General features: G+C 31.6%; 1 protein-coding gene across 1 annotated transcript; it reads left to right on the plus strand.

Moving 5' to 3' along the window:
• The first annotated feature begins 1,680 nt into the window (after nt 1–1,680).
• On the plus strand, nt 1,681–9,662 carry LOC131846384 (UDP-glucosyltransferase 2-like). The gene is made up of 9 exons (XM_059195660.1): nt 1,681–1,829; nt 2,895–3,048; nt 3,751–3,829; nt 4,340–4,529; nt 5,545–5,742; nt 6,365–6,587; nt 7,388–7,607; nt 8,191–8,410; nt 9,389–9,662. The coding sequence occupies exons 2-9, from the start codon at nt 2,896–2,898 to the stop codon at nt 9,660–9,662; spliced, it is 1,557 nt and encodes a 518-aa protein (XP_059051643.1). The 5' UTR covers nt 1,681–1,829; nt 2,895.
• The last annotated feature ends 2,555 nt before the right edge of the window (nt 9,663–12,217 follow it).

Below are 12,217 nucleotides of genomic sequence, written 5' to 3' on the forward strand. Positions count from 1 at the left end.
CTATGTCTGTAGATAAATATCTATTGAGCAAGGCATACGTAATTTTTTGGGTACAGCAGGCAATTTTATTTTTTATGTAATTAGAAAGACAAGCACACGGCAAACAAGCTGACGGCCCGCCTGATGTTAGGTAAACGTTACCTATGTAACTCAGCAGCACTACGAATATCATGTTAATATACTATACTAGCACGCGCAGCTACCTGTCAAAAAAAGTCCCGTCAAAATCGGTTCAACAATTTCAGAGATTAGCCGGAACAAACAGACAGACAGGCAGGCAGACAGACAGACAAAAATTGAAAAAATGTTATTTTGGCGTGTGTACCGTGTTTATATTCATATATTGATTTATATCATTATATTGATATTTGATCTTTTGGAAAGTACACAGGACATAAAATCATCGCCATCCATTGAAGGATCTTCAATTCTTGCTTTCCCTCGCTTTCCCTATGGGTGTGTAATATTGTGTTATCTGGGCAAGGAAGCGAATCCTAAAAAAAGGGCGAGCATAAAAGACCTGTGCGTTGCAGTTTTACAGCTGTAAGTAACCGTAACCGAATAATGGCCAAAAACTCGTAATAAAAAAAAAAACCTATGTTCATTGATACAATATAACTTCATATCATTTCATCCGATACTAATGATCCGTTCAGCCGTTTAGCAGTTAAAAGCAACAAACAAACAAATACTCTGTCGACCAAATAATTGGAATTATTATAAAGTTAGTATATAATTAATTAGATTTGCATATTGGTACACAAATTTATAAGTAATTAAATGACATGGTCAATAGACAGAAGTATTTGTTAAATCTCGAGGTCGTACTGATAAAAATTGGTAGTCGACTCATTATGACTATTCAAATGTATATCTCTATACACAAAGTCGTACCATCCGTCTGTCCATTTGTCTTGAAACACACGGATTTCTCTACGAGTTTCTATACAGTAAATTAGATATCATAATTTTTACACAATTTATCTTACATAATGTATACCTATGTAAAAAGATAAGGTTTTCTTATTTCCAAAGTTTTTGACAAAAACTCTCTATATGGAAACTCATTTGAGCGGTCAGTTTTTATATTTAAGAAAAGAGTATATACTAAATAAATTTTATTATTATGTAGTATATAATTGTCACACATATAACTTAATATTGGAGGAAAATTACAAAATGACAGAGTTATGTTACAAATATTTAAAAAAATAAAGCCGAATTGAGAACTTCCTTTTTTTCCACGTTGGTTAAAAATTTGTTAAATCTGTGACCATTAGTTATCCCATCGTATACCTAACTGACTTGTACAACTTTCGTCTGCGTAATATTATATATATATATAGTAAAAACTAAATTTTTGTTTACATTATTTGTTCAGAATAAAACTCACACTTTACTTTTCACATTACTAAAGTAACAGATCATTATCTTAGACAATTTGACGTCTAAAAAGATTGAGTACTATTTCCGTTTACACATTTTAATATAACTTTTAATATATTGAACTCGGGTAAAGCCGAAGTGGACCGGTAGTTGTATATATAAATCTATGATAAACTTTGATTGTAGTTATATAAATTGCTGGCTAAGGTACTCTACTATAATTATAACATTGTAACTCGTGTTGTGACGATTAGCTAGGTTCCTCTTAATGATACAGTGTTGTTTTCGTTACGATACCATGTTGTGTTATTAAATAATAATGAAATAAGTATTATAAGCGTAATAACATCGTGCCCGTGTTAAAACAGAATTATGAACAATTTCTGTATGTGAAAAGACTTAATTAGAGTAATATCAAAAATATACAATCGGAAAGAATAAAGGTTGGTTTATATTTTTTTAATTGGTTTCGCATTCTCTATCGTTAGCACGGCACCGGTGTAGGATGATGAGCATGAAGTCAGAATTAGCTCATGGCGAATTCACCATAAAACAACCATGAAGGTTTCAATTGTAGACGACGTGGAGGTTGCCCTTAAATAGACATATTTAGCAATAATGCCACCAGGGGGCGTATTATGAACTCTTTAAAATCCAGTCAGTTTCCAGGCAGTTTAGTTTACGGCCTTAAACTGAATGGGAATAAGAGTTCATAATACGCCCGTAGTCCTCATTACTACCAAAAGAGTTCCCTCCCAAAGTATTTTTTTATTACTAATTATTTTTTGTGTAATTGGAATAACAAGCTGACGATTTATTATATGGTTGATGTTACCATCAAATTCGAAATTCAAAATCATTAATTAATGTAGGTTTCGGCCGTTAGTGCACGTCATATTTTTATCATTATCCACTTCATCATTTATGTTGATGAATTGAATGAACGTCATAACATCACCTTACATTTACCTCTGTGCTAAAATTCCTAAGGAGTAGGATGATATACGTTCATACTCTGAAATTTCACTGTCGTCCCTTCAAACGCGAAGACGCTTCTTTAATGTTAATGAAATGTTGAAGAAGTTGATGAACAAAATTCTTAAAAATGTAATTTGAACAACATTTATTAAAAAGAGTAACTCGCAAGTTTCTTTGTCATTCTCGCAGTCGCAAGCTTCTTGTAAACAGTCTGAGTGCGGAATGAGTGACTGAATCAAAAAATATAACAATTCAAAATTGCTTATATTAAGATCTTATTTATTAATACAAATACTTGGTACAAACAATTCTATATGTGTTAATTCTATGTATGTGTGAAACGACCATCCGCGACCATCAGAAGAAAAAGCAGTGTGTTAAACCATTAGAGCACCGAGTTTGACGAGGAAGTATATATCTATAAATATTTAGTTCATATTAGAAAGAAATATATAAACGTTCCGGATGCTTGTGTTATAAAAGATCTAAGTCATATATAAATTACCAGTATTACTTATATATTTTTACAGAATGGACAAGTTACTATGTTTGTTACTACTGACGATCATGAACGGAGGTTTTTCGGAGAGCTACAAAATATTAGTATCATTTCCTGTACCTAGTCAGAGTCATAAAATACTTGGCGATGGGGTGGTCAGAAATTTATTGAATGCTGGACATGAGGTTTGTTCTTACTTTTATATACTTTTTATTATAATAATTGCAATATTATAATAACCTTGGTCAATTCAAGTCAATGTAAATACTTAAATATTATTAAAATACAATTAAAAAACATCCAGACAAATACAAACAATCATATTCCTGAATACAATTATATGCACTGTGCGAGAAATCGAACCCAAGACCCTCGGCAGTATAGAGCTGTGGTGAACCGCTAGACTATTGTTTATTTTTTCTGCCTAATTACGTTTAACGTTATCTACGTTATGTTTACGTTTGATAACCTTCAAATTGTAAGTAGTTACTATATGAAAATGCGAAACAAATTAAAACGAGATGTTTTTTTAAATAGTTTATTTTACTCCTTTTATATATATACTGAACCGTCTTCCGCACGGAGAATCAATGTAATACTAGAAAGTGCAGATCTGTGCTTCATGTTCATAGTTGACTGTTACCATTTTCCACGTAGTGATGAATGAGCTTATTTGCTGTATTTATATATATATAATAATACTAATAATACACTTTTTTTATCAATGGCCTATTTGTTAGTTTTTTTTTCTAATTTAATGTTAGTAAATTGTAATAGTATAATAGTAATGTTAGTAAAGTCAATCTAGGCGTACGATATATATATATATATATATCTATAAGGATATATATATATATATATCTATAAAGTTATGGTTTAATTTTTAGATTACCTACATAACATCATTCCCAGTGTCAAATCCAAACCCAAATCTGCGAGTAATTGAAGTAGCTAACAAATTTCAAGGTAAGTACAATTCGTCTTGTTGCTTGGCTTTTATACTAAAAATAACATTGAAATAAAATAATTAAAACATCTGGGTTCTTCCATTATAGGGTTAGAAATATCTTACTAATATTTATAAATGCGAAAGATTGTTATAGATGGATGAAAGTTACTTTTTCACGCAAAAACTCCTGAACCGTTTTTGGATTTTGATGAAACTTTACAGTAATATAGCTTATACATTATAATACATATATATACATAGGTAAAACTGTAATTTTTCACCCTTCTAAATCAATATTCGTTGTCGTAAATCATATTTTTAATAGCGACTTTAATATATGGCATAACAACGTTTGCGGCGTCAGCCAGTATTAATCACAAAATATAAAAAAAAAAGATTGACTACATGGAATATTATTTAGTTTTTTGTATAATTAAACGCTTTCGTTTAATTATGAAATGAAGACATCAAGTGCGCAAAACAATTACAATTCTATTTATTATTATAAAACATTTCTTTTTTTACAGATAATCTTAATTTAAAGGCTATAATAAATAAGGAAGTAGATATGAAAGACTGGAAATTATTCTTCGACATGGTAGCCAACTTGAACAATGGTACTCTATGGAACGAGAATGTACAGAAACTATTGAATGATCCAAACGAACGATTTGATTTATTTATAACTGAATGGTTTTATACTGAGGTACAAATAGGGTAAGTACCTATTAGTTTTTTTTAAATATGTGTACAATATTTCTAATAGAAACATGTGTTCATTTAGAAAAGTGAGGTTATGTAAAATTTTCTTGTTGTAAATATTTTTCTATGCACAACAATAACATTTATTATTATTAAAAAATATACATTAGAGGTATATTATTACATTATTGGTACTGTTGCAAGTAAAAATATTATATATATATAGAATAGAATAGAAAATCATTTATTCAAATTAATTTAAGCACTTTTGAATAGTCATAACAATTTGTTTTTTATCTACCATTCGTTCGGAAAGCTGTTTCATCACAAGAAGAACGAGCAAGAAACTTGTGTAATATATATATATTCACGCTTTGAAACAATCTATATTGTGATATATCGCTGTTGTTCTATGATTCCATACCACGAACGTGTGCATGAAGTTGTACCTCGAAAAGAATGAATCCGAATAATGCATCAAAAATTATTGATAAAAATAAAGATGTAGATCAAGTAAAACTGAATTTATATGTATTCATACATTGATGTTATACATGTACCCAGTTTCAAAGCGGGATCGACTATTTTCTTACAGAATTAAACATATCTTGCGTTCTATACAAGAAACACAAAACATATTTTACTATCCAAGTATTAGGAAAAAATTGTATACAACTTGAGGATGATTAGACCTATCATTGACATATTTACTTAGAACAAACAGCATTAACTTCTTGAAATAAAAATTGCACTGGTTTTTCTTTCATTATTTTTTATTAATTTATTTTATACCACGACGGTGCCAATCAATTTTCAACCGTGTGAGATAGTTAATAAAAGCTAATAATACATTGCAATAGCAAACGAGCTGACAGCGTACCTGATGGAAAGTTTCAGACAGTTGCAAAACAAAATTACTGACAATGTAAATTTAAAACTTGAAAATGTCTTTTGTTAGATGACGGTTTGTTACCATGTTAGATTGTTTGTCATTCTGTTTTCATTAAAAAATATACTTTCCGTGTTACAGAATGGCAGCTGTATTTGATTGTCCTTATATATGGGTATCAACAGTGGAGCCACACTGGTTAATAACGAGGCTCGTTGACGAATATTTACATCCTGCGTATAATCCTGACATCATGTTAAGCAGTTCAACACCATTCAACTTCCAAGAACGCATAGAGCAATTGACTACCCAGATTACAATGACGGCAGTCAGAATGTTGTAAGTACACAGACAATTTCAATATATTTTTCTAATATGATAAACGTGCTTGGAAATGGTTGTTCATGTATAAGATTATCAATAAATAAGGAACCAATACATTTAAAATAATGTCATATTAAATTGATTTAAAACATGTTAATTGCATATACAATCTTACTAATATTATAAACGCGGAAGTTTGTGAGTGTTTTCTTTGTTAATTGGGGCAAAAGATACTAAATGGATTTTAATAACACTTTACAATATTATAGCTTATATATCGCAGGCACAGTTAGTTAATTATATACAAGAACCTAAATGTTATAATCACCCGGAATAACCAGGGCCGGCTACTACGCTTCCTAAACTAGGAAATATTAGCTATTTTTATACTTTCGTATTTAATATACATTATTTATATTGTTTACCGGATCGTAACGCGATAATTTTATGGAAAATGAAGGTACTTACCTTTCTCGATATTTCGACTAGGTTGCACTAGCCGTGGTTACGAGCTGTCTTGCAAAAGGAAGACCTCATTTACCATAAAATTATTCGTGTTAAGAACTGGTTAACAATACAAAACTTTTATTTATTTCCAAAATTTTTTATGAACTTAAAATAACTCTTTTCATTTCAGTTATTTAAATGGAATCGAGGAAAAGACATATACAGATGTGTTTGAAACAATAATATCAAAAAGGGGTAGAACATTACCTCCATTCAAACAAGTTTTATACAATGCATCGTTAGTAATAGGGAACTCACACGTGTCATTAGGACAAGCCACGAGGTTACCCCAGAATTACAAGTCTCTAGGTGGATATCATATTGATGATGTAAAAAAAACACCGCTTCCAGAGGTGGGTAACCGTTTACCATCAGATGGGCCGTATGCTTGTTTGTGACCATCACAGTAATAAAAGAAGTAGATAGATCGACAAATGAATTATTTGCATATTCAGCAGAAACATAAGAAAATAAATGGATATCTATCCCTATATATTGATCATCATCATCTGCTCCTTCCTTATCCTATTCTCCATCCCATTTACTTGTGGTCGGTGTAATATTTTTTTCTCTTCCATTCATATTTGTTCACAGTCATTTCGTCATTTAGTCTATCTCTTTTTCGGCCTTCCTCTGCCCTTATATGTACCATCCACATTTATATGTAACACCTTCTTTAAAATATTATCTTCATTCCTACGCATTGCATGTACATATTACGACAGACGATTACTCTTCAACTTCTTCGACACTCCCGCGCCACTGTCATACTTCCTCTAATGTATTCATTCTTTATCTTATCCATTCTTGTCTCTCCATCCACATCTTATCCACACCACACCACTACTACTCTCTATATATATTCTCTTGGTTACGCTATAATATGAGCTCACCTTTATAGCCATCCCAAATGATACATTTGTGTAATTTTAAGACGTTTGTTTATACAATATTGTAAAAAACTTGTAAAGTAAAGGTTTTATTTACGATACGATATTTACCAACTCCCTTTCATACATTTTTTTATTAATTTATTCATAATTTAAGAGCCACGCTCTTTTCGGCGGAGCTCTTACCACTTTCCACATTCATGTTCTTTAAAATGTTAATTTTTTTTATCAATTTTGTTTATATTTTGCCAAAATAATTTTAGGACTTAAAACAGTTATTAGACAATGCGAAGAATGGATTAATATATTTTAGTATGGGTTCAATTTTGAAAAGCAAAGATATGCCAGAAGAAATGAAAACTGGACTACTGAGAATATTTGGCGAGTTGAAATATACGGTGCTTTGGAAATTCGAGGAACCTATTGCCAATCTTCCAAGTAACGTCCATGTAATACAGTGGGCACCGCAACAAAGCATTTTAGGTAAGCAATAATAATAACCACTCTGGACATATTCCACAGCGTTCTAGTCCTAACCTAAAGAGATATTGTGTTGTGGATAGTAAAACTTCAGAGAGAATTTTTTAAGAAAATAAATCCATGATCGATGTAGGAAATTCCCAGACTAATACAATCATACTCTTGAATACAAATGTCAAAATTTCTGGCGAGGTACGAAACCGCCGACCAACAGAAATAAGAAGATATTGTAAACCTCTAGATCACCGTTGTCCTTGGAATAGAAGGCAGAAGCGTCAATTTTCTAAATTTCTTAATAATATCAGTTTATCCGTTGACTAGTTGTGTCTATGATTGCGTAGGTACCTTTGTCTCATCCATTTCAGCTGCCATGCTCCTTGCTGTGTAAGTTGTTATATATCAAGCAGTTCGAACCTTAGTCCTCAGCTTAATACAACTTATGACACGGTTATGTGCGTCCTTTACTCAGATAACGACTTGATATCTATGGTGCTGTTCATGTATTGTCCCTTATATGAGTAGTCAGCTTGTTTATAATTACAATATTATGTAAAAATTATTTAATGGATATATACGTTTGTTTCAGCGCATCCGAATTGTATTCTCTTTATAACACACGGAGGTCTTCTGTCGACGACAGAAGCAGTTTACTTCGGGAAGCCCATGATAGGGATACCAGCATTTGCTGATCAATTTGCAAATGTTGACAGAATGGTGAAGAAAGGTTTTGCGAAGAAAGTTGATTTAACTCTCTCACTGGGTGATGATCTGAAGGCAATAATTTTGGATATTCTCAAGGATTCTAGGTAAATAGTTTTTTTTATAGCACAGGGGAGAAGAAATGAGCTTACGGCTCACCTGATTACCGTCGCCTATGCGCACCCGCAATATCAGGGGTATTGCAAGTGCTTTGGTTGCCTTTTAAGAAGGAATAACCTCTTTTCTTGAGAGTTTTAATATCGTATCGGTTCGAAAATACCATTGCTAAAAACTGCCATTCCATTTTCTGTGTTATATAAAGACTAATTAATAAAAATGGCCGTTTATTTATACACGATAATTACTGGTTAGATTTTAACATTCGATATCCCATTGCTTTAGAAACATAATAGTAGAAGGCTTACGCAATTAAGGGAATAAAGCGATATGTTATAGAAATAATACATAATAACGTGTTGTTACCTTAATTGTGTTTAGAGAGAGAATTAATTGAAGAAGTAAAACATCTTTAAACTATCTTACTCAATATGTATGGACTCTGGAATTTATAATAAAATTCCTGGAGAATACTTAAGTATGGATTTGTTATATTATGTTACATATATATTATATTATGTATATAGTATAATTTTGAAATAGACTTTAAATCACTAAACTAATTATACTATGCTTCTGTCCATGAATATTTTTGTTAGCTGATGACAGAACAATATGTTAGAATTATATAAACAGAAAAAAGAAAAAACCACTTCATCTATGTATTAGCTAATCACTCATCTAAATAATTATTATTACTATCAATTAGACTACACTGCATATACAAATACTTATGTAAAATTCAATTCATGCCTTCCGAAGGTAAACTTAAAGGATTGAATGGATTCGAATGAGATCTGGTATTTTCATATATAGTATCTTAGTCAAACAGATAAGAAATCTTTTACTGACACGTAGTATATAGCCAGTTTGTTGGAACGAAAACTGTAGTCGGTTACTTTATAACTTCGTTTTAGTCGTTATTTACATTAATACACAATGCGCTAATATTGAAACGGTTCTTTCAGTTATACAGAAAAAGCGAAGCAGCTATCATTTATATACCATGACAGACCGGTGCATCCGGGCGCGGAGCTGGTGCACTGGGCGGAGCACGTGGTGAGGACGCGCGGCGCCCCGCACCTGCGCTCGCCCGCCCTCGCAGTGCCTCTCTACCAAAAGTTGTATCTCGATCTTATAGCTGTAATTGTAATCTTTATTATAATAATTATATATGTAATAAAACGTGTTAGTTCATTATTATTTAATAAAAATAAAATTAAAACTAAAAAGTTGAACTAAATAAATTAAGTTTTGATATTTGTCATAACTTTATAAATTTATACTCAAATATTGCAATAAAATTTATTCAAATTTGATAGGACGTTTTATTTATATAGAGTGTTAATTTGGCATAGTGCGCATAATAAAGATAAACGTACCACAAATGTAACGTATTCCTTAAAAATACCGGCACATTGTATGTTGTTTACCAGATCAACAAGCAAGTTTCTTGCTTTTTCTTCTTATATGATTGAAAAATGAGTATGTTCAAAAGTCCTTAAATTTAAGTTTTAATTGGAAAAAAGAACTTTTTATTCTTTATTTTTTTTTAGTTTAATCAACATTGTGAAAGTGAAAGTATCTTTGTAAGTATTCGTAATATGTCAGGTCGATTTCCACGCGTTCTCTTCTGGTAACCATTGTTTTCCTGGTGAATTGTGGTTCCTGATAAATGAGCTGAGCTGACTTCAGCTCACTGGACTTAGGCAATATTTACCATTAGCGCAGGCAGGTACACACGTTCTTGTATTAAAAAATATATATATTAAATTTATAGTTTTGTATATTATTATGTACCAATAAAAGCATTGCAGTTTATTGTATGATTTTACTGCATATCTTAGTTATCGGAGTGCGTTCCCATTCGGAATTGTATTTCTTTCCTCATTGTGTCCACACACTTCCAATAAGGCCAACGTTGAGCCATTGGTGCATTGTTTGCTACAACCAGCTCTTTTTGGAAATGCGCCAATCAAACGGCGCTGGTGGCGCGGGCTGTTGAGCTGTACCTGATAATGTAAGTCCAGGTTAACTAACTAGATGACCCGTTGAACTCAGTATCACTTGGTATAATATATGTCCTATGTCTGTTAGTCTTAAACTTATTTAAACATCACCAATCGAATATTAAAAGTGAAAGCATAGTAAGCGATATAAGTAAAATTCGATGTAGCGATTATCATACATATTTTTTTAATTTTCAAACATTTTGAGTTGTACTTAACTTTGTGTGTTCATAATATATATAATGTTATAAACAAAACTTAGCTGACAGTTTTTTAAAGATATGGCTCTAGTTGACGCTATACTGTGTCCGGTTCCTTAAAGGAAAGTGGTGTCAGTTAGTTGTGAAAAACGTCGAGACAACCTGAGAACTGTACGTAGCTCTATAGATACTATATAATAGTGAAACTGTTATCTAGATTATTCATATTATAAAGACGACAGGTTTGTATGATTGCTCTAAAAAAAACTTTAAATAAGTATATATATACAAAATTTCATTAAAATGTATTTTTTAATAGCACCGACGTAAAAAGACATGGGTAAAGAGACATGGGTAAAATTTATAAGTGTGTGTTAAAAATTATAATTTGTGAATAATACATATACGTTATTTATTATATAATCTATCAATTAGACTACACTGCATATACAAATACTTATGTACAATTCAATTCATGCCTTCCGAAGGTAAACTTAAACGATTGAATAGATTCGAATGAGATCTGGTATTTTCATATATAGTATCTTAGTCAAACAGATAAGAAATCTTTTACTGACACGTAGTATATAGCCAGTTTGTTGGAACGAAAACTGTAGTCGGTTATTTTATAACTTCGTTTTAGTCGTTATTTACATTAATACACAATGCGCTAATATTGAAACTGTTCTTTCAGTTATACAGAAAAAGCGAAGCAGCTATCATTTATATATCATGACAGACCGGTGCATCCGGGCGCGGAGCTGGTGCACTGGGCGGAGCACGTGGTGAGGACGCGCGGCGCCCCGCACCTGCGCTCGCCCGCCCTCGCGGTGCCGCTCTACCAAAAGTTGTATCTCGATCTTATAGCTGTAATTGTAATCTGTATTATAATAATTATATATGCAATAAAACGTGTTACCTCATTATTTAATAAAAATAGAATTAAAACTAAGAAGTTGAACTAGAGGTAGACTTTGAATATGTAAGATATCGCCTGCGTGCGGATCCACAGTTTCACCTGTGTCATTGTATAAGACATTTTTCATAATTGTATATATATATATATATTGCAGTAGCCAAGCAGTTTTGTAAAATAAGTTTCATTTGTATGCAGTTAGTTATTTATGTAATTATAGGTACATATATTATTTTTCTTTATTTACCTATTTTATATCTTACTAACTATCATAACAATTACTGTCATAACAAATCAACAACGTATCATAAGAACAAAAACCGAATAAAAATCCATTATTAAAAATAATAATAAATCCGAATAAAAATAGTTTAAAAGAATAGTAAGCGAGGGAGATGTAAGTGAAAAGACAGCAGAAGCGACTTCTTTTGTACTATGTACAGATCATCTATTATGATCATTGATGATGATGAAATTACACTGCCTTATTATATCTAACCGATGACGGGTCAGAATACAAATAATAATCAGGGTATAAGTCCGCTATGTATACAGTTTTGTATGCAAAAGAATAAAGAAATAAATTACAGGATAAGAGGCATAGCATCTTAATACTCTGGTTTAGCAACTCATCACGTTATTACGTCATGATAACGTGATGTCGATAGTGTT

The sequence above is a fragment of the Achroia grisella genome, unplaced genomic scaffold (assembly GCF_030625045.1).
Source record: "Achroia grisella isolate CSIRO2021 unplaced genomic scaffold, CSIRO_AGI_Agris_v1 utg511, whole genome shotgun sequence".
Classification (NCBI taxonomy): Eukaryota; Metazoa; Arthropoda; class Insecta; order Lepidoptera; family Pyralidae; genus Achroia; species Achroia grisella.

Bases quoted from the DNA above. Each gene is read 5' to 3' on its own strand.
- LOC131846384 (XM_059195660.1), top strand. From the start codon at position 2,896: ATGGACAAGTTACTATGTTTGTTACTACTGACGATCATGAACGGAGGT. The intron at 4,530-5,544 runs GTAAGTACCTAT...TCCGTGTTACAG, and splicing joins TATACTGAGGTACAAATAGG to AATGGCAGCTGTATTTGATT. The intron at 8,411-9,388 runs GTAAATAGTTTT...CGGTTCTTTCAG, and splicing joins GATATTCTCAAGGATTCTAG to TTATACAGAAAAAGCGAAGC.